The following is a 26,896-nucleotide window of genomic DNA, read 5'->3' on the forward strand; positions in this document are numbered from 1 at the left end:
AACCACCCACCTGTTAGTTTGCAGCCCAACACTTATAGCAGAGGGCTGCACCAAGAGTCATATGGCACACTTCCTTCACAGCAACACCCAGATCAGTGCCTAATTGGATAATTATTTGTTACTGGATACTATCATCAAGCCATGGTAGTGCAATGGTTAAAGCAGTTTCCTGTGAACCAAAACGTTGGCAGTTAGAAGCCACCAGCTGCTCTCAGGGACAATGATGATGCAGTGTCCTTCTATAATTAGATTAGCTTTGAACGCTGATGAGGAATGCCTACCCAGTCCGATTTCTACCCTGTTAGGGTGCTATGAGTTAGAATCAATTTGGTGACAGTGGGTTTTGGTAGGCATTGTCTAGGCCAGTGGTTCTCAGCCTTCCTAATGACGCAACTCTTTAATACATTTCCTCATTTTGTGGTGGCCCCCCCCCCAACCATAAAATGATTTTTGTTGCTACTTAATCACTGTAATTTTGCTATTGTTATGAATCAGATGACCCCTGTGAAAGGGTCATTCGACCAGGTCGTGACCCATAAATTGAGAACCACTGCTCTAGGCAAAGGAGTTTGGTGGCATTGGTTAAGAACTTGGCTTTAAAACAAAGAGGTAGTGGTTTGGACAAACTTTGTGTTTCATAGGACAAAGAAAAGGCTTCTTTGAAGATTGCAGCTTGGACCTATGAGTATAACCTAATGAAATTATAGCATAATAGTACCCACCATGCTGGGAAGCAAACAGAGCATGGTGCTACTGCTTATGTCAGGCTTTGAGCTTTTAACCCCTTAGAGTCCTGATGATGCTTTTGAGGATTGTATCCCAGGGCTACTATTTCTCCATAAATGCAAGGACTGCATTTATTGCACAGTTTCATATACTATTATAGTTAGGAGCATATATGTGTCACAAATGCCTTCTGGCTCCTTCTAGAAAAGACCACAATATCTTACCACCTTCATTCTCAACGGAACTTCAAGATCAGATATTTCAAGTCAAAATTTCATTAACCAATAATAAGCCGAATGCTCCTAAACTGGTTGAACAGACAACATCCAGAAGTTACCATGATTCAGACCCAGAAATATATGTGCTAATTCTATTAACTGCTTCCCGGTTTTCAAACTAAATATTCAGAAATGGAATTTGTGCACTTTCTGGACCTATAGAGATGCGGAGAAACTAAACACTGAAACACAATGTGAAATGTGGAAGAGAGCACAAGATGAATTCCCCTCTGGTGATTTCACTCTGTCCGCTTGTTCAAAATGAACTTTCACCTGTGTTAGCACACTTCCTCGCCACGCCCCCACCCCCCTTTTTTTTTGTTGTTGTCAAGGAAATATTATCCCCGCACCCAACCTTTTCTTAATCTCTCAGTTTTGAACTATGTGGCATTAGCCACAGTGACCCTGCCCGGTAGGGCACACCTGGGCACGCATTGCCTCCCCGCCCCTCGTGTTCCTGTGCTGAGACCTCTCCCGCCCACTGAACTCTGGAACTGCTTCGGGATTGCTGTGTTTTCCTGTGGAGCGCACAGAACCTGCCCTTGGCTGGACTCTCCATGGGGCTCCTTTCCAGCTGCTCTCTGACAAAGGGCTGTCTGTGAGGCACAGCGTCCTCTGGGTTCCATCCCCTGCAGAGCACACACTCTCTCTCCAGCCCGCATCAGACAAAGGCAGAGATGGGGACGCCTGGGGCCCAACAGGAAGTCTCCCTTTCGCAGGGAGTCCGGGTGATGTTCTATCTGATGAAACCCAGCGAAGCGTCCTTCCAAACTTTGGAGGAGGTGCCCGATTACGTTGAAAAGGTGAGACTATGTGGGGAAAGTTACTCTTGCGCTTCCGGTATTAAGAAACACATCAAAAACATCCTGGGGTTTTGTTCACTTCATTCTTTAAATTACTAAATTCCAGCACCCTATTGTATAATGGTTACTCAGTGGGCTATGATCTGCCTGGTCAGCAGTTCGAAACCACCAGGTGCTCAGTGGGAGAAAGATGGGGCTTTCTACTCCCAGAGAGTTACTGTCTCCCAAACCCTGACCTCTCCTGTCACTAGGAGTCACCGTCTGCTCAGCGGCAGCAGGCTGACGTGATGACAATGCAACTTTACCTATCTGTAGTTCAGTGTCAAATAGTTAGAGCACATCGGCAAACTTATTTTTAAAATTGACTTTCAATTGGTATGTATACACACCAGCTCCAGATAAACAATTTCCTTTTGCATTTGGTAGAATTTATTCAGGATAAAGGTTCCTGTTTGAGTGGAACTTGGAATCTGTAATGATCAGTTTGGACTTGCACGGACTTTTATTTGAAACTTAGAAGTGCTCAGCGACGTTTTTCAGGTCTGTTTCCTGACTATAACTGGAATTAGAACTGTCCAGAACTTGAATCCTGAAGTTCCCCGTCCTCTCAAAATTGTACTTACAGAACTTAGTAGATGAGGCCAGAAACAAGGAAAGCAAACCAACAAGGTAAGACCGGCAAAACCGTCCTTGGGAGCTCCTTTTAGACAACTTTCCAACTCACCATCCTTGTCAGGGTTTGCTCTGGCTCCTTCTGATTTTCTTAAGAGGAAAAAAAAGTGTCAGTACACACCTGTACGAATGTGCACACACACATCTTCATTATTTTTACATTGAATAAAACAAACCTAATTCGATCCTGTGTCATTAATATTGGCGACCTTAAGAACACATTTAAAACAAAGATTGAGCTAAATGAATTGAGAGGGAATGGGGTTGAACACGGAGTTCGGGTTGCCTAGTGGTTCGGACCACCAGCAGCTCTGCAGGAGCAAGACTGGGCTTTCCACTCTGGTCAACAGTGAGAGGCTCAGAGCCCACAGGGCCTCGAAAGGAGTCAACAGTGAGCTTGGTTTTGGGGGTTAAGTGGGAATTGACTTGAGGGTGCTGCTTTTATTTTTAATTTTTATGGGGGCTTAAAACACATATTTAAGATGGCCTTATCCTCTAAAGTATTCATAGTGAAATTCTTTGTTGTTACCATTTAAATATCCGTATGATATGTAATTGGAATTCTTCTCATTTGAAAAACCTGAATTGTATGTATCCGTACAGCAAGATTCTTAAAGTGGGTTCAGATGAGTCATCTCTAGAAGATGGACTTCTGATTTTTTTTAATGAAATGTTGAAAATTTGAACATGTTGCCTTTCTTTACAACTTGGAGCATGAATTTCCTAATCTTATTATTTTCCTGACACGATTACTGTAGTTATATCTATGGTTACATTTAATTTCCATATTTGACAGTACAATGGGCTGCACATGTTTATATGCAAAATAAGGTGACCTTTATTTTCATTGGGCAAGCCTGATCCCTGAAAGGAGTGTACATCTTCAGCAGCGATGCTATTTTATTCTTGGCTTTCCCCTTTTGGAGTGACTAATTGGGAATGTGGAATAATTTCATACTAAGCAGAATAGAATCTCTTCTTTCCAATTTCTTTTCCAGGCAACTCCATTTTTCATTTCCTTGATGGTGCTTGAATTGATTATCAGCTGGATTCGCCAAGGGAAGCTACGAGGTCGACTGGATGATGTTTTAACATCTTTGTCTGCTGGCGTCCTATCTCAGTTACCAAGGTGAATTATATGGGTAACATCATTGAGTAAATAAACTGGAGTTCCCCAAATATGAGGGTGTAAAAACCAACTCATTGCATCAGAAATTAGTCTATTTACATACATATCACTGAAGGACTGTGGCTGTGACTTTGTTAAATACTTAACTTTTTCATCATGGTTGCTTTGCATTTAATTATTAAGAATGCACCAAACATAATTTGGTTTGATTACCAAGTTTACTGACATCTCCTTAAAATCTCTGCCCAGTGCCGTCCTTGCCTTAGCGAGCTCTTCCCAGAGTAGGTCCCATGAATTGCTGGGTTGCTGCAACGTTCTAACTGAGTCCCTAACTGATGTTTCTAGTGCTTCCTCATTTTCAGGTAAACACTTCTGGAGTGTGGCTCTGGCGAAGCCCTTCATCAGTTCCTATCACTCTGTCCAGGTTTCAGAACGACACACGTTTTCAATCTCTCCAGCTTTGACTCTGCTTTCTCTTCTCATCTTCCTCCTTTGCAAGTTTTGTTTCATCCATACTCAGCTCTATATCATTGCCTGGATGTTATGTGGGCTTCCTCTTGCCCCCAAATCCATCTGTGTGGTCAAATTTGACTCTTTTCTTAGCGCCAAAGACAGACATCTCATTCTTCAGCAAGCCCTCCATGTTCTCTGTACCCTGTGTGGGCACCGCTTCTCTAGGCTGAATCCGTAGGACAGATTAGAACTGCCCCCGTGGGTTCCTGAGACTGCAACTCTTTACAGGAATTTATTATTCTGAGAGGGTTATGCTGACGGTAAAATTGTAAGTTGAAGATATCAAACAACAAATCTCCTCCTGATTTCGGGATGTCCTCCTCCACCGGACAGAGTAGAACTACATCATAGGGTTGCTGAGGGAGAAATCTTTAAAAGAACAGACTGCATCCTTGTCTCGTTGCATTAAGATGGTCCAAGCCCTTGAAAGCTTGGTTAGCAAGTGAAGGTTAAGCTGCAGCCCCACCTGGATTCCTTGACCAAATAACAGTAAGTAAAAAGTGATCAACTTCCTTTTGGAAAGAGTTAAGTTAAAACATGCCTAGAAGACACAGCAGTGGATGTAGGATATGCTCCCTGCCTGAGGATTTACCAAAGAGGCAGAGGATGAGGGAAAATGCCCTTCGAAACCGGTGTCACGTGTGTCTGTTTTAATGTCTCATGCCCACTTCCCACCTCGTGTTCTCTGTAAGAGATGACTTCTGACAAGTACTCAGTACTTTGGAATATTTTTATGAATCTCCCAGTGGGAATGAAGGTGAGTTTTTAAAAAATGAAATGAAAACAAAGATATTTGAGAAGAGATTTCATAATTGCAAGAATACAAATGTAGTTCAGATAAAAGTAACTCTTTAGGTCAGTGAAATCTTGCTCAGAAAAAGACAGTATAGATTGCTATATGAGGTGGAAGAAGCCCGATAAAATGATCTTTTAATAAAAGATACCTCCCTAAAAACAGAAAGATAGATTGTTAGGTATATAAATAATGCTAATAATAATTTTGAAAAGTTACTTGTATATGTATATAGTGTGTGATGATTAGTTGCTTTTAGATGCTGTCAAGTCGATTGCCAATTATGGTAACCTTATGCGCGCTACATAGAAATGTACTTCATAGGAATTTCAAGACGGGCTTCTCTGAAGCAGGCCGTCAGAGTTGCCTTGGGAGGTCCGTCTCAGTGGGTTTGGACTTCCAACTTTGAGGACACCAGTGGAACACTTAACTGCTCATGCTACTATGGGGTTCTACCAGACGTTGATATTATTTCAATTTATTTTAATCTAATTCCCAGATTCCCCTAAGACTTTGCAGTAGTACACAATTTCCTCTATCCCATGAACAGAATAACAAATGAATTGAACATATTCAAATGATGCGTAGATTTGGTTATTGAAAAATACCTTCAGGTTACTGTGCATGTATATATTTATAAACAAGGAAACAATTAAGTGCCCTTCAGGCACAATTTGAGTCACATATTTTGCTGAATTTAGTATAGTTAAGGGAGACAGAAAGTTGAGTGACAGTTTCAACAGTTTTATTACTTTTTAAATTTGACTGGTAATAAGTATATATATATATGTATATATATGTATATATATATGTGTGTGTGTGTGTGTGTGTGTTTTTCTCTTATAATATTACAGCCATTGGAAATGCAAATTGCCACGTAAAATACTTTTGCTCCGCAGTGTAATTATAAAGGTACAAGATTTAACCAGGGAAAACAATAATCAAAAACATGTTTTTGCAAAAATAGCGGGGAAATAGGAGCAGAGCAAGAAACCGGAACCAAGCCGTGCTTCAGGGGGTGCACACGTGCTGTGCTTCTCTTTCCACCCTCCTCCTCCTCACCCTCCTCTTCCTCACCTTCCTCAAAGGGATGCAGACCGCTTACTGCCGTGCCCTGTGAGAGAGCACAAAGGGTTGGAACTCAAATTTAGAGGCCACTTTTTTATAGTTATATTTTGGACAAAATAGCCACGTATTCATTTAAAAATATAGGAATAAACAATGGTTTTAAAATAACATTAGCCAGTTTTACAAAGAATTTTATGTTTCATCGACTTTTGCCTGGAAGATATCAGTAGAGAAAATAAAATTTGGACATACGTTTGTCTATTTATTTGCTATTGAAAAATCGATCCAACCCAGGTAGCAGCAGCAAAGGCCAGCTGATCCTCAGTCCTCCCGTGGTTCTCCGCTCTGAGCAAGGAAAGAAAATGGGAAATATGACTGAACTGCTTAAAGCAGGATATTTCAGTTGAAGCCGCCAGGACATGGTGCAAATCATTAATAGTTTCGGATTTGATTAACACAGCATCGATCGTATCCTCTCCACGTGTCGAATTTCATTTTCTACTCTGGCATGGACGGCTGTCCGCTTCCTTAGACTGTATCATTGCGGGGAAACATGGATAGCAGCATGCCTCCTGTGGATCTGTTGGTGGAGGTTGTGGTTTAAGTAATAATTTTCCATCACATGTGGCCTCTGAGAGAAGCAGCTGTGGGGCTCAACGCGGAGCCCTGAACATGTTTTTCTACTTCACCACTCCTGTAATGGGCACGCCGCCTCCGGACGTGGAGGAAAACAGTTTATTTGGGGACTCGCAATTCCATTGTTCCATCAAATTGGAAGCAGATGAAACATTAGCATGCTTACCGTTATTGATAAGAAAGCAGGAGTTTGAACCAGTTCATACCGGTTTGACTCCTTGTTGAAAATTTTCATGAATTCACCAGGTAGCTTGACCCATGATCCACAGCTTTACAGGATTCTCCAGGGTTTTACAGGATTCTTACAAAGTCCAGGGATCTTGTTAGAATGCTGATTCAAGTATGAATCACTTGGGGAAACTTGACAAAATGTAGATTTTGATTCAATGCACTAGGGGCTTTAAAAATGTCTGTGGAACAATGGAATGAAAAGATAATGGAAAGTTTCCATGAACTTTTTGAGGCCCCCTTATGTCTGGGATGGAAAAGTGAATTCCCAACACGGATCAAACTGAAATGAACCAGTTGGGATTCCTGGAAGCAAGATACATTATGTAACTTTGAAATCTTTATGTAAGAAAAATTATTAATCATGGAGAAGATGATATCTTATTTACAAGCCTATGAGACAAAGCATGAGGTTTAATACAAATCTATATGCCCTAAAACCAGATTCTGGGCAGACTAGCATCTGTTTAGCACATCTGACATTCTGGAGGCAGATTGTTTAGTTGGAATACACTCTTGATATTATAGACAGCTATTTCTGTTTACTGAAATTAAACAGTGCTGTTTTGTAAACATATAGTTTTTGCTGTTATTTGTATATGTGACTTTCTACCAATTATCTGCATGTGTGCCTATAAAGAATTAAACTTGGTTTAGCAAGATACTTACTAAACCCGTGTTTTTGATATTTTTTCTAAAACTTGTGAAATGATCCTGCTACTGACTTAAATGTTAACGAGTGAAAAATAATCACGTCTTTTCCCCCCAGCTTGTTTAAAGCAGAACTCAATTTCCAATCGTTCATTAGAAATCCGGGACCTCAATTTGTTACTTCCTTTCAATGTTTCTACTTCCATAAATTGTATCCTCCCTAGAGAAGTTTTATTCCTGATATAAATATCTACAGTAGGGTTGTTTTTCATGGGTTCATTTATTTTGTTGAAACAGCAGATTATAAATCAAACTGCAGCAAGTTAGAAGGATAATATTGGTAGGCAAATTGTCAAATAACTTAGGGATACTACACTTTTACTATATATGGGTCCCTGCCAATTTCACTAGGAGCTAGTTCTGCAATGCTCACCCACACATAAGCAGTTTTACTGGCCAGACCTGCCATGGAATTTTCCATTCTTGACAAGAAAGTTTTAATTCCTTGGGAAAAAAATGGTTAAAAAGAGGAAATTGAATTTCTTTGAGATACTTTTGACTCCTGGGGGAGACTGGAAAGCAAAGAGAAACTGTGTACTGACTTTTTATAAGGCGCCTTTAGCTTCAGAGGCGGTAGTGCTGGGGCAAGAGCAGACGTCTGCCGATGAGTGTATGCTATTTGGGACGATGACTTCAATAATCAGTCACACATGACAAAAATCAGTAAACAAAGTTACGTTAAAATGATATTGTATTATTTACAGCAATGTTTCATTAGTGTAGAAAGTTATTAAAAATAACCCAAAGGAGGAAAATAATGGCTTTGGGTTGGTATAAAAAGAAAATTGAACAAAGTAATTGTCTTATCAATCGGGAACAATTTTCCTAGGAAGAGATAGCAGTACAAAGGATGTGTATCTGTAGAGGTTCGAAACTGTATTCTGTATCATGCTCATACTGAGGGGAGCAAAAACAGACCAATGTTCCACTAGATGGAGCAAAATGTCAGTGGCTCTGTGGAGGTTTGGTGGTAAGTCTCTGGCCAGGTTTAAGAGACTTTGAAAAACAAATAGCAAAATATCTAAGAGAAAACAGCATAGATAATTTTAAAAAATCATATTTATAACTTTTTTTTGAAATTTTAACAGATATTTATAGTTATTTCACTTAAACACTTCTTTTTCTCCTTCTGGCTAATAATATAAAATTATTGGAAATAGAAGTTTTACAATCATCTGTCTTATCCGTCCTTACTGCCAGAGATATGACAATTAAGGGATAGTACAAGCAGGGATCTATGAATCGGAAGCACATCATCCCACCATTTTAGTGGTTCCAAAATGTTGCCATGAGAGCTTTGAATCAATAGCACTTGTTTCCTAGTGGCGAGCTATCAGAGGTTTGAGAACTAGGCACTTTGAGTCATTCAGCCACATGCTCATAAGTTGGCTCTGTGATGCTGCATGACTAACTGACACACACAACCACTGTCATATCTTTACTACTGATGTTGACTCAATTCAACCAAGATGTCCTTAACATAGAATCATCATTTTTCATTCTCTTTCCCAACTAATGCTTATTTGAATTTATCATTGTTTTTAATCTTAATATTAGATATGAACTAAAAACATCTGTGTTTCAGTACTGAAGTAGCAGTTAAATACTTTACCATTTTTTACAGTAACTAAAGGACACATTTCTAATATTCTTAAATAAAAATGTTTTATGGAATCAGCTCACCTAACTAGAGAAATATATGCCTCCAGCCCAAGAGGAAATCGGTATTTTGGAGCAGTCGAGAAGGAAATGTAACAGAGGGAGGAGCGCCTCCACATGCAGAGGTTGTTGGTCAGAAGATCTCAATGGTTCCCTCCATTTAGATTCTTTTGCTGCTCATGCATTCCAACAGTGATCGAAAGAGCTCTGACATTTGACAGTTCTATTCCCCTTCAATATCCAGTACTCCACTTCCGAGTGATATAAAAAGCTGACTTATAATTTATATTATGAGGTTCTCTTCCCTCGGGATGTGGCTTGCAAACTGGAAGTTTGAATTCCAGAGTGGACAGCCTACATTGAGGGGACGGGGCAAAGAAATCGGGAGTAGAAAAAGGAAGGGTCTTTGGTGTATGATTCAAGATCTAGGGGGCATATTTTTAAGATGTAGGTGCTATTTTTTGCAATGGCATGTATATATTATATACATATAAATACATACATATATATATATATATATATATATATATATATATATATATAAAAGATCATATTCATCTTGCTGATAGAAAGCAGGGAATATAACTCCCATCGCTTCTCCACACTTTCTTTTTGCCTAGAGGAAAGTTTGGCTTCAGCTAAAGTGTGAAAAAAAAAAAGTCTTGACTGTAGTATGTCAGGCATATTTCAGCTCGATTTGTGTCAACCCTAATAAGTCAGTTGACAGTATAATAAATTGGGTGTCTGCTCAAGATCTGGCATCTGTACAGGAAATTAAAAAAAAAAGGATTTCAAGTACAGGCAGGTTCTCTTTGTTTTATAAATAGAAGCTTTTCAGAGACCTTTGTTTATTGAATCCTAGTATCTTAGTGCTTATATCAAGTTGAACTGACAAAGAAGATAACAAATTAAAAGTATATATGCTGAACTGTCGGGACTTTTAAGAAACAAGTGTTTATGCTTACTGTGTTTACCAATTTACCTTCAGTACCATTTGTTTGGTCTCTAGTAGATCTTAATATTCATTTGCTGAGTGATTGAGTGAATCCATCAATGCACCAAGAGATAGAGTTTATATTAGAAGCTGGAGATTATTTCAAGTTTTTGCTTCATTCTTATTAGGTTTTCATTTTTCCATGTGATCAGATTTTTTATAGAGCAGTGATTTTCAAATGAGGTTACTATCCTCCTCTGACCCCATTTTCCAGTAGATAGTTGGCATCATCTGGAGACAATTTTGTTGTCACTACGAGACTCGGGGGTGGTGCTCCTGGTATCAAGTTTATAGACACAGGATGCACAGGATAAGCCCTTTTCATAAAGGGTTATTTGGTCCACAGTGGCCATTATGCCACTGCTGACAAACTCTAGTCGAAATATGTAAAGTGGTCAGCAAAGCTTATCAGCTTTTTGTTTTGTTTTAACTTTGATCTCTCTATTTTGAGAAATGATATCTTGGTAACCATCTGGAAGGTTGGCTTTAGGTTTCAGGTTCTTAGGATCCTCAAAATTCCAGAACAATTTGGGAGTCGCAGCCCTTGGCCTGCCGTCCTAGATGGGATCTCCATCATAGATTGTCCAAGTTCTGTCTTCATATCGGAAAGCAGTTTTGTTTGTCCAGCTTGGTAGGTCGAGGCATTGGCTCACCTAAAGAGGCCTGACCATAGGAGAATTGGATCAGGACGAGGCCCCCACAGGCACTGAATTCAGATTGAAAAGTGACTTGGCAAAGGATTCTGAGGTTTCTGGAGCACAGCCTGCATTGAGGCAGCGGTCGCGAGGGGGCAGTTCATTGGACTCTAGGCTTTCTCCCCTTCAGGGCCGACAGGCAGACTGCTCTTTCCAGTATGTCATCTCATTGAAAATCAAATTTTAAACAATGACAAGTTAAATTTTGCTCAAATATATGCATATATACACATACATATATTTGCCATTTCTATTGTTATTTATATCAATGTAGTTGTGGAGTAGCCAAGTAATTTATTTTAAACAATACATTGGAAAATGAAATGTGTAAGAGGTTCTTTTAAAGTTTTCTAATTAAAGTTGAGAGAAGAGTAAAATTAAAGCCCATATCTCTTAAAGATCCAATATCATTTAAAGACACAGAATATGAATTTTAATGGCATACTAATTAGTGCTGCTTCTTCAACTCTTACCCCAAATTAGATTATTTTATTCTTTGCTAATATTAGCCACAAACTTGATAGTGATTTGTTAAAAAGTATTTATTAGTAGAGTGAATAATTCACTTCATATTTTAATGACTAAAAGGAAGAAAGTTAACTCGATCAAATTTGCAAAATGGAAAAGTTATTGTCTTAAGGCTGATCACAGAATAATTAAGAGAAAGCAGTGCTAGACTTTATAATCCTGAATTATGTTATGCATAGTTATGAAATCTCTTGAAATACTGTTTCCAGAGGTTTGAAATATTCTGTAGTATAGTTTTTGTTTTCTTTACATTCAGTTTCAATTCATATTGATTTTCATCAGCTAATACTTCAAGGCCCCCTTGTTGTCAATAAGCAAGGTCGTATCCTCTGTATTGCAGGTGGTGAATAAGCTCTATCAATCCTGATGCATGTTCCTCTCCAGGCAGTCTAGTCTCTTGGATTATTTGCTCAGCAGAGAGTTTGACAAAGGAAAGTGAAGGGATGAAACCCTGACACCCCCTTTGCTGGTGTTTTATATTTGCCCCATCCACCTGTGAGAGTTGGACAGTGAATAAAGATGACTGTGGGGAAACGGATTCATTTGAAGTGTGGTGTTGGTGAATATTGAAAGTGCTGTGGACTGCCAGAAGAACTCATGTTTCCTGAAAAATATAAGACTAGAATGCTTCTTAGAAATGAGGACATGGGAATATGCCGCATGCACTCTTGTCGTGCCATCGGGCAAGACCAGTTTTTGGGAAAAGGACATAATACTTGGTGGAGTGTCCATGAAAAAGTGGAAACGACTCCAGGAGATGGTTTGATGTGGCGGCGAAAACACTGAACCCAACACGACGACTGTTGCGAGGATACGCAGGACCAGGCAGCGTTTCGTTCCGGTGCACTTGGGATTGCTATGCATTGGAGCCAGCGATAATAACGACATAATTTTTATCGTGTGTTAAATAACAGTTATTCATTTTAGCTAGATTTGGGTTCTTGATTTCTAGGTGGTTATTCCATTTCATCCAAGAGTTGTAGTTTATTTTTGCGATAAGAAAAAATAAAATACTAAGAGAATCCAATACATCCTAGTTAGAATATCTAACATATTAAAAATACATGTCTTCATGTGTCTACATGTGTGAAAGAATGAGGGAAGAGAGAAAGTAGAATCATACAGAAACAGCCTCAGTCTGAAAGCATTTGGGGAGATTAACATATGTTAAGGCAAATTTTCAATCCCCTTTAAAAATATGCTGCCAATTTTACTGCCTGTTGTATGCCCTCATCAAGCGCTGTATTAGGTTCTTCATTCAGCTATAGAAATAGCAATTACAGAAATGAAGTCTCAGAAGTCTGATGAAATTATGAATAAAACCAGCTAACCTCCAGGTTGCCTATGTGAATAATTTTAATACCAAGAAAATCGAACAGTATGAAATAGAGGGAGAATTATCTGATTTTTATATTTGCATAGATTCATTTATAAAAGTTACCTTAAATCTAGCTTAATTTCACACCTACATTTTGGCATAATCCTTATTTATGAATTTTATTGTTCCCAGACTGTTTTCCAGGAGCATTGAACTCACTAGTTACATTTATATCTGGGAGAACTACAGACTTTTCAATATGCCTTGGGATTCCCCATGGACTTGGTACTTGACCTTCTTAGGAGTTGACTTTGGCTACTACTGGTTTCATCGCATGGCCCATGGTAAGTTTCAGACCAAGGCTTTACTCAGCATTTATGTTGAACTCTGCTTGGCATACAGCTGGTATTCTGTGAATGAACTCATGAGTGAATAAAATGATGTATTTTACAGCATATTGAGATAATGAAAGTTTGCTTTGTAATCTGAATAGATGCAATTTGTGGTCTTTTATGAAAAGACATAGGAAATTATTGGAGGCACGTTCTAACTTGTGGTATCAAATTTAATTTTAAAACTTGTGGATATTGATAGCCATAGCATTATTTTAAAGTACACCGCCTTGTACTATACTTACAGCATTCTGAGTAGCGTCTACACTTTCACACAGTACTAACTTGGCATCATTCAACATCAAGGGCCACTCAGCCGAGCTCGGCAGCAGCACGGCTTCCTCGGTAATACGTGTGAAGTACCCTTTTCTCCTTGGTTCTTTGGAGAAATTGCTCAGCACATGTTTTCCCGGAGCTCTGAGGATTTATTACCTTTGCCCTCATTCTTTGAAAAACAATTGTGGGAACCTACCAGGTTGCTGTCTACCTTCAGAAGGTTATTAGTCTCGGCTGGCAGAAAATATTATTTTGTGCAAGACCCGAGTTGATAGACATGCCAGAGCCAAGTTATGATTAGTTGCACTCTGGTGTGATCAGGGAGGCTCCTCTTGTAACTGATTTGGGTAGATCTGAGGAGCTGACATCAAGAGCCTTTTCGTAGTTAGGAAGGAAATATGTTCTTTGAGACATGGGACCCCTTCCTGGTCTGGTAAAAGATGCTGTAACTGCGCGCCAGCAGAGATCTGGCCAGTGAGAGAAGCAGAACCACATGGGAACAGAGCCAGCCTGAAGGGCTCCACTGGCGATGAGCTGGGACAGTTATCGGAGGAGAAGCCAACAATGACTAACCTGACTGTAGGGCACCTGGCAACAAGGAAGTCCAAGGGCAGAGTCCTGATGGCGGCAGACAGCTTTGGTGGTGGAGGGCTGTTGCCAGGTGGGCAGTTGCTATGCGAGTAAATTGCTCTCTTGGCTGTGAATTGGGCCTGTTAGTAGCAGAGAGGCTTCGGGCAAAGAGCCGATGGTGGGGAGGCCTGGTAGCAAAGGGCGGCTATGAAAACTGAGCAGAACAGAATGAAGAGCTAAGATCGGCGAGCGGATGATGAGTTGGTCCAGTTAGCAATAAAGAGGCAGAGAGAATGGCAAAATGATCAAATGGCAGGGAACAGCTGAAAGAGCTGAGGGGCTGGTACACTGGCTATGAGATTGGCCAGCTAATGGTAGTGAGGCCAATCGCAAACTGGCCCGGGTGCCACGCCTAACAGAAACTTTCCCAATGACCAAAGGCCCCATGGCATAGAGGTCTCATGGGAGAGAGGCTGCTGATGGAAGAGCACCAATCGGGAAAACTGAGCAGGCTGCTACCATGGTTACGAGTTGGTCCAAATAGTAGCAAAGGGGCTGCTAGCAGAGTGGCCAACAACATGGAGTCTAATGGTAGGGAGGCTTGCATGGTCTAGAAAGCAGCCACCTAGCAAGGTATCACATTGGGGCCCCCACCTGGCAGAGAAGGCAGATGCAGATAAGCCATGCCCACTGTCCTCAAGGAGATTATAGTGGCACTGGCTGAAAACTGTCTTAGAGAGGAGCTTATCAGCTCCCTGGGCCTTGGGCACTGGGTGATCAGACCTGGTCAGAAGATATTCTGCACTGGAGAAGGGAGCGCCGGGCTCTCCATTCAGGGGGTCCATTCCAGATCTTGCCTGTGTGCTTTCTGAGGCCGATGCCCAGTTCTTACTGTTACTTCTGAGTTTATTCTAATCCTGAATTGCAGCCAGTTACTTCCCTAATAAAGCATGTGACTGTGACTATGGTGGGTGAATTCTGTGTGTACACAGCCATTAATTATTAAACTCGGGTGATGGCAGAGGATGGGGGCTGGAGGCATAGGGTGTGCCAGAAATTATGGAGAAATCGGAAGACAGAGATTAACCTGATCTCTCATAAGAAGAAACTTTATGTGGGTCCTGGTTTCTAGCCCCCATGGATTTAGAGAATGCATGGCCTATATTCTGGGGTATTGTAATATGTAAACTTGATCCAAGTCCTCGGCGGCACATCCACATTGCACCTGAAAATGCCGTCAGCTGGTCAATAAGAAAAGTGCACTCCGGGCTTAGCACAGTTTTCTAAGAGGTCTCTTCTAACACAGGCCCTCATAGTGCACTGGCTCCCTGCATTTTCTTTTGGAGCTACGCATCCACTCCACATTGGAACAAAACGAATTATTTTGAAAGGGGGACGCAACTAGAGAGCAAGAAATGAATTCTGAACCTCCATAGTAAAAAGTAAGGGTTAGAAAGCGTGGAACTAAGGAGCATGTCATCTTTGAGGAGGAATAAGGCATAAAGAAGGATTTCTCAAGAAATGTTTAGGAATTTTAGAAAAAAATGAGGACCAAAACTCAGGATCTTGGTGCGTGGTTGATTTGAGTGTGTGGGAAGGAAGAGAGGAAGAAAAAGAAAAGTGGAATCATAAGACATGAGGTTGGAGTGAATGGGGGTGAAGTGTGTGGCAGAAGTATTAGTATTTATGAGCAGTATCCTTCCCACCCGAGGATGAGAGCTCTGGGAGTAGAGGCAACAGGTGCTGTGCTTACAGGTGCTAAGTTTTAGAGAGAACACTGTTCCTGCTACACACTCTAAATGTGTGCATTTACTAAAATGCTGACGGGTGATGAAGGGACCCTAGTGGCGTAATGGTTGTGCTGCTAACTGCAAGGTCAGCAGTTTGACACTATAGCCGCTCTGCGGGAGAAAGGACTTTTTACTCCCTTAAAAAGTAACTGTCTTAGAAACCGACAGGGACCGTGCTGCCCTGTCCTAGAGTGTCGCTGTGAGCCGGCATCAACTCTGTGGCAGTGTGTTTGTTTGTTGGTTTACTGAGGAGCATCGTTTCATGAAAACAATTTGAAGTGAACCTGTAATCTAGAAAAAATATTTTGTATCATAACCATTGTCTTTGAAGATATTTTATATCACAGTTTCCCTGAACATATTGCAAGAGAGTACTTTCCATCCGAGTGTGATTAGAAACTAAATCCGGTCTAGTTGTAGACTTTCTGTCCATTAAAAGTGGTGCTTGTCTCCCCAACCTCTTCCTCATTCATTGTCTCGCTCGCGTGCATATGAGTTGCACGGAAATGCACGGTCTGGACCAGGCGCACCGGAGTGTTCAAGTGATATCGTGCTTTTCCATATTGTAAAGAGGTCTTGTGCAGCAGATTTATTCAATGCATTATGTCGTTTGATGTAATAATCTTTCCCTCTGTCCTGGTGCCTTGTTCTTCATCATAGTGCCCAGTTTTTCAGATTATTTGCTGAGCATACAGATTGAATAAGCATGGTGAATAAGCATACACCCACGACACACTCCTTTCCTGTTTGTAAAGTATGCTGCGTCATCTGGTTCTACTCCAGTCAATGTCTCCTGGCTGATGTAGACGTCCTATCTAAGCACCAGGAAGTGTCTGGAATCCCATTCTTCTCAATGTCATATAGTTTGTTATGATCCATGCAGTTAGATTCCTTTGCATACTTTGTAAAGCACAAGTAAACATCTTTTGGCATTCCCTGATTTCAGCCAAGATTCAGTTGGCATCAGCAACGATAACCCGCTAACGATGTCCTCTTGGGAATCAAGCTTGACTTTTTGGCAACTCCACTTTGATATACTTCAGCAACTCTGGTTGAATTATTTTCAACAAAATCCTACTTGCATGTGGTGTTAATTATGCTGTGTAACGAGTTCTGCATTCTGTTGGGTCACCTGTCTTTGGAATAAGCACCTTGTGGATCTCTTTAGTCTTTGCGCCAGGTACCTCTACTCTGAATTCCTTGACCTGGTGGAGTGAGTGCTTCCAGGGCCCCTCAGCATGCTGCAGCGTTTCAAATGGTAGTCAGTCGATTATCGGAGCCTTGTTTTTCCCAATAATGCTCCCAGTGCAGCTTGGACTTCTTCTGGTACCGTTCATTCCTAATCAGGTACTGCTTCTTGAAACAGTTAGGTGTCAGTTGGTTCTTGTTGACAATTGACCCTGTACATTCCTCCCATCACCTTTTGATGCTTCCTAAATCATTCAACAGTTTTCCCATAAAACAAACTACCCTCAAGTTGATTCTGACTCATAGCAAACCTATGGGTCAGGGTCGAACTGCCCTTGTGGGTTTCTGTGACCATAACTTTTTACAGGACTAGAAACCCCTTGCTTTGTCCCATTTAGCAGCTGGTGGTTTCAAATGGTAGACACTGAGGATAGCGGGTGTATTAGTCTAGGTAGACTAGAGAAACAAATTCATAGACACACTCATATGTGTATAAGAAAGACCTTTATATACAAGAGCAACTGTACATTAAGAAAACATCCCAGCCCAGCCCAGATCAAACCTATAAGTCCAATGATAGCCCATATTTCCAATACCAATCTATAAAGCCCTCTTCAGACTCACGAAACACATGCAATGACACTGAATTCAGGTAGATCAGTCAGTGGGTAGGAAGTCTTGTGGATCCAGTGGTGTTGTAAGCATTTCAGCACTGGCAGAGGTCTCCAAGTGGCTTCTCCAACTCCAGAGGTCTGGCTCCACCAATCTCTCTCCATGTGTCTTCTCCACAGGATGTCTCACAGGGAGGGAGCAAGTGTCCCACCTCCAGTGAACTATTTTATCTCCTTAGCGCCTCCAAATGAGGTCATGAATCTGCAACCAGATTGACAGACTAAATCCCACCCCTTCCCTCTTAATCCTCTCCAATTGACAACAGATTATATAACTACCACAACAGGCCAGCACATTATCATTGGAGGCTTGAGATGTTTTTGTTTTCGACTCTTTCAGCTTGAGATATGCTGAATTTGTTCTTCGTTTGGGGGTTTCTAACTCCCGATCTTTGCACTTTTTATTATAATATTTTGTTTTCTTGAGCTGCCATTTTGAAATTGAATGCTCAGCCCTTTTGCTTCATCATTTCTTCCATTTTCTTTAAGCTGTTCCATGATTAAAATCAGGTGTTAGAGTCTCTTGGGGTCCCCATTTTTATTGTGTCTGTCTTCCTTCTCTTTTTAATGACCTGTGGCTTTCTTCATGCATGCTGTTCTTCTTTTTTTTTAATGATGTTCTTGATGTCATTAACATTCTTCAATATGTCAAATCTGCTGTTGAAATATTCTTCAAATTCAGTTGGGGTATATGTAAGATTGTATTTTGGTACTCAGAGACTTATTTTAGTACTCTTCAACTTCTACAACTTATATGTAAGCAATTAATGGTTTTTTCCATAGTTAGCTCCTAGCCTTCTTTTGTCTGCTACTATTGAGTTTCTTCATCATCTCTTCTCACAGATGTGGTCAATTTCATTCTTATGTTCTTTGTCCAAAATTCTTTTGTTCCCTGGTGACCTGCAGGTTATGGCAATCTTCTCTGGGCATGTTCGTTGGGCTAGATCTGCTCATAACTAATACTTGTTTGCTGTGATGGGACACTTTCCTAGGAAGGAAAATCAGGGTATCAGAAAGGAAAGTACACATTAATTATTGGCAATATATGAGGTATACTCCAATATTCTGTGATGACATCTCATACTCTAAGAGTCAGTTCCTTAAGCAAGAGCGAAATATAATGGGCTAAGCAGGTCCATGAGTTAGAATAACACAATCTCCTTCAGGATTCCAAAACTACCTCTGTGGTGTTGTATAATTTATAAAACCCATAGTTCTTCAGGGAAGGGCGTAAAGATGGAAACACTGCCTACAGAAGTGTATATACCTAGATAGAGGATATTACAAGGGACAATTGTTGCACATTTTGATTTTTTGGTTTTATAAAAAGGTTTCGATAACTCAGTAGTAATACTTTTCAAAATACCCTTGCGAGATCTCAAACTCTGCTTGCAATAGTTTTTTGCTTGCCCTAATGGTTAGAGGTTCCACAATTGTTATGTATTGGGTTGCTAATCACAAGGTCAGCAATTTGAAACCACCAGCCTCTCTGTGGGCCACGATGAGACTTTTTACTCCTATAAAGAGTTATTTTCTCAGAAGCCCACAGGGGAAGTTCTACCCTGTCTTTGAGGGTCTATATGAGTTAGCATCATTTGATGGCAGTGAGTTTAGTTTCTTGAGTTTATATGCATATGAGTTTTTATGTAATGTATATAAATCCATTACTGTGTATATGAGTTTATATGTATGTGAGTTTATATGTGCTGTATGTAAATGCATTATTGTGTTAAGCAGGATATTCTAGGGAAACAAATCCATAGAAATTCATATATTATAAGAGAGAGTTTTATGTAAAGGGTTAGTATACATTGAGAAAGCGTCCCAACCCAATGCTGTCTATGCCCATAAATCCAACATTAGCCCATGCATTCGACACCAATCAACAAAGTCCTCCTCCATCTTACAAAACAGACACAATGATGCCCAAAATTCAGGAGCAAAGCCAAATCAGTGAGTGTGTAAGCATCTCAGTGCTGGCAGGGGTCTCCACACAGCTTCTCCAGCACCCAGGGCTGCATCGGGGTAGGTCCATGTGGCTTCTTTTCAGGGGTGTCTTGCAGGAAGTGAGCCTTGCCAGCTGAAGCAGGGAACTGGCTAAGGCAGTTTCACCCTGGCCCGACCATCAGAAAGCAAGAGACCTGAGAACTAGAAAGGTGAGGCTCACTGAGCCATTTATCTCTCCACCCTTCAATTAATCCCACATGTGCTTATTGGCCAGTTTGGCATAATAAACTTTATCTCAATTATGTAAACACTATATTGGTAAATATATGCTATTGGAACAAGTTTCTTAGTCATTATAGTCTTATTTCCTGTTTATTATCTTTTTGTTCATGCTACTAAGGGAGTTGGGTTAGCCATTTTCACCTTGATTATAATATTTTCAATTTTTATTGTGATTTGGTTAACAGTAGTCAGTGTGGGATCCTTATCTCTCAAAGTGCTGATCTGTCTCATTGGCTTTCAAGTGTCGTTTTCCTGCTTTCAACTTATATTTTTTGTGTGTGAAAAAAGAAAAACAACCCGCCAATTTCTTATTGTACAGGTGAATGGACAGTCAGAGTCTGTTCTTTCTTTAATATGAAGGCTCTTCTCTTTTATTCCATAGAAGCAACTTTGATGGACCCCAGACTCCTCACATCCCAAACCCCTTTCTTCATAGCCAGAAAGAATTCAGACTGCTTATTTTTATACTTACCGAGATCCTGGGGAAAAGGGTGAAAAAGAGTTTATAAAACCCGGACAAAAGGAGGATGTAACTTTTTCAGTCCTCCCTAGGGCTGAATCTCCCCTGGAATGACTGACAGTTTGGGGACATACAGAAGGAAATAAGGAGTTGTGCTAAATATCCAGATGTAGGTTGGCCAGTGAGATCCGATTACAGCATAAAGGGAAAGGATAAGGTTCTTGTATCTGTAGAGAGGAAGTTATAAATAGTGAAATCATCATTCAGCTAACTACTGTAATCTCATGAAAGAAATGTGATTTATAGGTACAAGTACTTTTTCCCCTCTGTAACTGACTTGCTGATGCTTTAAGCAATAAATGTAAAACCATTTCAGCAAAGATCATTAATTGGTTTATAGCTAATGAAATTTTAGTGGACAGCTTCAGCACGTGACTGAACATTTTTAAGATATATATGTTTTTACCCTAAGGGGACTGGGATGTAGGGAAAAAAATTCACTTGCCTATCCCTAAGTTTTCCTGAACACTAAATAGCCTTATAGACTGATGTGAAGGAAAGCTATTGAAGTAAAAGAGCAAACTGAGAGCGTTGCTTCCAGTCCCTACAATTCCATCCTTCAGCATTGTATTTAAAATTTTTCTTTTAAGTGGATATTATTAATCTATTAAGACATAAAAGAATAAGTGTATTATTCTTTTGTACCTAAGAATAACATTGTACCTAAGAATGTTATTCTAGCACTGCCTAGGTATGTTCCAATGGGGCAGATTCTGACCTCATTCAAATATTCACTCATAGACAGCAAATTATCCTTTATATTCTATGTAATATATTCTATGTAATAACTATGCCTTTCATGTCTTAGGCCCCCAAAATTGACATTTATGGGAATGACAATAAATTACATCCTAATTCTGAGGATTTTAAAGGTCTCTGGGATTTAAAATTGACATTTCTTTGGCTGAGTTACAGCATACAGCTACACTAAGAGGAAGAAGCTGCTGGAGCTCTTCATTTCCCTAAATCATATGTAGTTTTTAGAGAGAAAAAGGATGTCCAAAGTGAAAATATGATAACTTTCTCAGAAAATAGGAAGTTACTCTAAGTTTAGTTAGGTAGCAGGCCTTTAAGAAAGAGACATTTGTCAGTGAAAAACTCAGCAGAGAATCAGATCAGGGTGCAGCCTAGTAGAATCTCAAGGGCATACGCAGACACACAGTATTCCTCAGAACAATGGGGTCATTGTCAAAAGCCAAGGCATTTCTTTGTCTTATCCTTTGTAAACACACCCAAGGGAAAAACCACTTCTCTAAAGTTTTGCTCTCTTCTGTGGGTCATGGGCAGGTGGTGGGTTGAGGAAGTGAGTAGATACATTGCAGAAAGAGCAACCAAACTCTGGCAGAGGGGAGACATTGTGGAGATCCCTCTCCCACAAGATCTCAACTTCCCAGTCCTAACCTAGTTGGGTATGGTGTGTGTGTGGGGGGGGGGGGGGCGCGGATGTTCTTGTCTGTTTGAGTATGAATGTATGTGGTACATAAGCATGTTTATGAGAGGGTTTCAAGAAGTATGCAGAGAAATGGAAATTTCGGCAAACTTTTTGAAGTCCTATAATGTAAATGGGCAGAGGAATGGGAAAAGCAAGAGCTGCCAAAAAGTTGACCTATCTCGGAAAGGGTCTATATGCTTCAATCAGTAACTGTAAAGGTCTTAAGAGAATGATGTTGTCAGAAGGCAAATTTACGTATCCTGGCGAACTACATCAAGAAGCCCTTGGTGCCATAGTGGGTTATATGTTGGTCTGCTAGCCACACAGTCAGTCAGCAGTTCCGTAGAAAGATGACACTATCTGCTCCTGCAAAGAGTCCCAGTCTAGGAAAGTCACAGGACACTTCTACTGTGTCCCGTAGGGTTTCCATGAGTCGGAATGGGTTTGATGGTAGTCACTTATGTGTGTGCTTACAAAGTATGTCATTGGAATGTCTTTTCCTCCCTCATTGAAAGTAGATAATTCCGTATATGACAATTCTCATAATTAGTATGTGAAAGCATTTTCAAATGTTGATACACTCATTGATTTCCTGTGCTAGACTTTGGAGTCCTTCAGTTGAGAGAGGCAATTTCATACAGAGGATGAGGACAAGTTTTAAAGTTGAATTAAAATTAAGTTAAAATTTATGACTTTATCATTGCTGTGCTATTGTGAAAATTATTTAATTTCTGAGTCTCATTATCTTATTTGGAAAAAAAACAAATATTATATATCACATAAAATATTGTAAGAATGAAAAAGCATGTCTGTTAAATGGGTAATTCAGAACAGATACTAAATGTGTGCTAGTGCTTTACATTATTGTCTTTCATTGTATTATAATCATGACAAATGTGTGACATCCACTCTGCAGTCCATGAAGGATAGTGAGAATTGATTACGGAATTTTTCTTTCCATGCCATATTTCTCCAGAGTATCCTAGTTAACAGAGATTTGCAAACAAACACTAGCAGCATGAAACTTATATGGCATCTCATAGGAATGTGAGAAAGGTAGAGCAGAAGTCTTGTGTTACTCATATTGTGAACCCACCATTCAATCCTGGTTAGCGCACTGTATATTTTCCTAAATGCAGAGGAAAAGCATTAGGTCATATTCTATTAGTTATACTACACTGTATGTATGCTCTCTTTCTGGAAGGATAATTAAAAAATTAGTAATAAAATAAATAAATATTAAACAATTTCTTTTGAACTTTAGACTTGAATTGTTTGACAGAAGAGATAGTTGAAACCCAATAGTTTGCATTTATTTTTGAATTGCTTTAAAGAAAATTGATTTTATGATAATGAAAAAATAATGCAATATATTTTTGCTTCTGAATACCTAATCAAGAGAAACAGGTTAAGTAGGTTTGGAAATTAGGAGTTCATGAGGGTTATTTTTGGCCAATTAAAATGTAAATGCATAGAGCATGTTGGATCGCATAGCATGGTGAAGAAACCACATCAGAGGACCAAAAGAGCTTCTGAGGTCTGAAAGGTTTCTATTATAACAAGCAGTCTCCTAATTAAGGTGTCAACTAAGTTCAACTAAGCACGACAGCCTGTGTGATCAAAGAACTATAACTAAAATCCAGATCTGGAGGAGGGACTGGTATCTGACATATAGTGCAAACACCCAGTTTGCAGACGGCTATGGATGACACTGGAAGACCCAAATCCATTTGCAAAGTCCCTCTGTGAATTAAACCTCTGATGAATGTCCTGTGGCTATAATCCGGGAATATGAATAGTGTTGCCATCAGACAGAGAGTATTATAAAGTCAATTATGACAGGTGCAGTTAGGTTAAAATATAATCTCTTATCATTTGATCTCTATCTTGGCCCATTTCAAATTTGTTCTAGCTTTAAGATTTTCTCTTTTATTTTGTGATTGTTATTTTTGTGTGTGTTTGTTTGTTTCTTGTTTTTGTTTTATCTGACTTTCAGTATATAAAATTCAGGATAGGTAAATCTATAGAGACACTAAGTGGATTAATGAATGCCCAGTGTCATGGTAGGCGAGGTTATGGGGAAATGCGGAACTCACCGCAGTAACTAAGTAAAAATGATCTAAAATTGATTATGATGATCACTGTACAATTCTTCTTGCTCTGATTAAACTACGGAATTAGCTGTTATGTGATTTATATGCCAATAAAAAGCAAAACAACCCCCCTCCCCATGCACACATGTAAATAACCCGAGGGAAGAGCTCTGGACTCCATTTGAGCATCTTTCCCATTCCAATGTCTTGTAAAGCTCTGAAAAAGGCTGGCATTCAAACCGTGTGCATGGGAGTGCAGACCCTCACAAAGCTGTGCCTTTGGCATTCCAGTGTTTGATGTTGCGGGAGCTGAAAAAATCAACAAATTACCCTGGGGGAGTGGAATAACAATCATGGGAGGCTGGTAGTCTGGGGTCTTGAGAATGAGTGAAAAAAGGTCTCAAGGATTCCGTGCTCATCAATGGTGTCACCCCCTACTGTGAGTTTCAGGAATGAAAGCCTCCTTTTCTGAGGGACCTCAAGCTGTTGCGTTGAAGATGAAATGATCTTAAAATGAGGCTTTCTGCTCATGTAAAGATTTATACCCTCAAGAAAAGTTTTCTTCTCTGCCCTACCGTATCACTATGAGTCACAATTGATGGGACCGCAATCTGTCTCTGGGGTTTTTAAAATGTATATTTCACAATTGAAAAGCATACCCACACCCAATGGCAGCATACGTAATTTATTCATTTTTTTTAGTAAGTGAATTCTTTTTTTAATTTTAAGTGTTATTGATATGTGATTCACATATGTCATTGTCATCTCCAAAACAGATATACCCATCATGTCATACCTTGAATGTTCATTAAGGTTCACTGACTACCTTTTAAGAGTGTCTGTTGGGGGTATGACTAGAGAACCATGATATATGTCAGGAACTGATTTCTTTTCTCCCCTCCCTCCAACATGAGAAACAGACCCCAGCTGAGGTCTCTCGAGGTGATTTTTAAGACGTGCAAATAAGGAGCAATCTATAGATCACGAGCATTAGGCAGGCACATCGTTTCTTCGTATAGGAGTCCAGATTAGATGACATGATTTGAAAACAAATGCCTGCCTTTGTCTTGGTACTGTCCCTTTAGCAGTGGTCTCATAGAAAAATGTCCTTTGTGACTGACTAACGTCACGCAACATAATGGTGTCCAGGTCCACCCATGTCATGAGGAGTTTTGTGTTTTCATCCTGTTTCTTAGGGATACAGAGTATTCCGTTTTCTGTACATACTAGAGTTTCTTGACCTATTCTTATATTGTTGGGCATTTAGGCTGATTATTTTGAATTGTGGTGCAATGATCATGGGAGAGCATACATCTGTTCCTATTTTCTCTCTCTCTCTCTCTCTCTCTCTCTCTCTCTCTCTCTCTCTCTCTCTCTCTCTCTCTCTCCCTTTTTCTCTCTGTCTCTCTCTCTCTCTCTCTTATTTCTTTGGAGTACATCTTCAGCAGAAGTACTGCTGAGTCATATAGGAGTCTATTCCCAGTTGTTTTGGGGTGGAGGGCTCTCAACAACTTTCTTAGGAACCCTGGTGGTCCAGTGGCTTCCCATTGGGCTACTAACTTAGCAGTTCTGCAGCAGAAAGGGGAGGCTCTCTGCTATAATAAAGAATGACAGTCTTGGAAGCTAATTTTTAATTTCTCTCAAGTGACTTTTTGAAGTTTAATATTAAGTCAAACCTAATACATATGAGATGTAAAAAGGGAAGTGCATATGCTACTTTGGGGGCATTTTCATGCCATAAGTCATGTTGACATACTTATTGATGATTTTGGCTTGGGGTAAGTAAAGCCCTGTGTCAGTCTTGTCATGATATTGTTATATTGCCTCATCCATTATAGTTTCCTACATATCTTTGCCACCCACTGCCTAGCAGGGCTTGTTAGAAAGATAAAAGAGAATTTGTATTGCAAGGAACAGCCGCTCCAAACAAATGAATTTAAATGCTTCTACTGTTTATCAAAAGTAGAAAAATATACCGCCAGTGTCTCTAATATTTTAAATAAAGAGGAAATTGCCTTAAAGATGGTACAATGTTCCTTGTTTTTTTTACAGATGAGCAAAATTAGTCTTTTACTGCCTCCCAGACAATACAAGAATTGTATAGGCAATCCATTATATCTCTTCTCACCTTTTCTATAGTTTTTCCAAGTATTTTATTTCTATGTGTATTTCAAACCTCTCAAGACAATTATTATATTAAGTAGTATTCATTAATAAATTAATTTTAATGGTTACTTGTCTGTTCCAGGAATTTTCTTCTCTTTTTTTTCTCACTTTACTGTATGCTCATCTGGGAGTCCTGGTGGTGTAATACTTAGGTGTTGGGCTGTGATCAACATGGTCAGCAGTTCAAAACCACCAGCAACTCCAAGGCAGAAAAAGTGGGCTTTCTTCCCCCAGAAACAGTGACAGCCTTGGAAACTTACAAGGAGTCACAACGAGGCAGCTTTCACTCAATGGCGCTGAGTGTGCGCATCTGGGGTCATTCTTTCTGAAAATCACCATTATCATCACACTTAAAATAGGATTAAAAGAGTGGGTTCCTATTGCTTGTGCTTGTTGGTTTATCTCTTCATTTCATTTTAAGTTCTATGATTGTGATTTAAAAACAAGTCAATCCACATAGTCACACATGGCCCCTCATTCTCCCCAAGAGCCATTACCCTGTGCCTGACCCTGACCCTCCATCCACAGCACCCAAACTAGTGTGAAACAAATGCAGACTAATGTGTTCTAAGCAGACTTTAGGGAAAGATGTGAAGGATAAGACTTTGGTTTCTTCCACATATCCATTTGCCATTAGAACAGTTACATAGTATCTTCCCCCCCCCCCCATATGTTTTAAATGAACTTGTTTTATTGTTAGTCCTTTGATAGGCACTTAGGCACTTAGATCAATATTTAAATCTTATGAGTAAGGAATCTGGAGGATTTTAAGGCTATGAGCTTTCAATCTTTTTTAAAACTTCATTTTTAATTAATTA

At 39.8% G+C, this 26,896-nt stretch overlaps 1 protein-coding gene across 1 annotated transcript in view; it reads left to right on the forward strand.

Moving 5' to 3' along the window:
* The first annotated feature begins 1,681 nt into the window (after positions 1-1,681).
* AGMO (alkylglycerol monooxygenase) overlaps positions 1,682-26,896 on the forward strand; it is a 385,138-nt gene continuing 359,923 nt past the window's right edge. The window contains exons 1-3 of the mRNA XM_075557337.1: positions 1,682-1,807; positions 3,478-3,608; positions 12,944-13,095. Coding sequence (XP_075413452.1) covers positions 1,682-1,807; positions 3,478-3,608; positions 12,944-13,095 — 409 coding nt within the window. The remainder of the gene's footprint in view (positions 1,808-3,477; positions 3,609-12,943; positions 13,096-26,896) is intronic.

This window comes from Tenrec ecaudatus, chromosome 9, assembly GCF_050624435.1.
Source record: "Tenrec ecaudatus isolate mTenEca1 chromosome 9, mTenEca1.hap1, whole genome shotgun sequence".
In the NCBI taxonomy this organism is placed as follows: Eukaryota; Metazoa; Chordata; class Mammalia; order Afrosoricida; family Tenrecidae; genus Tenrec; species Tenrec ecaudatus.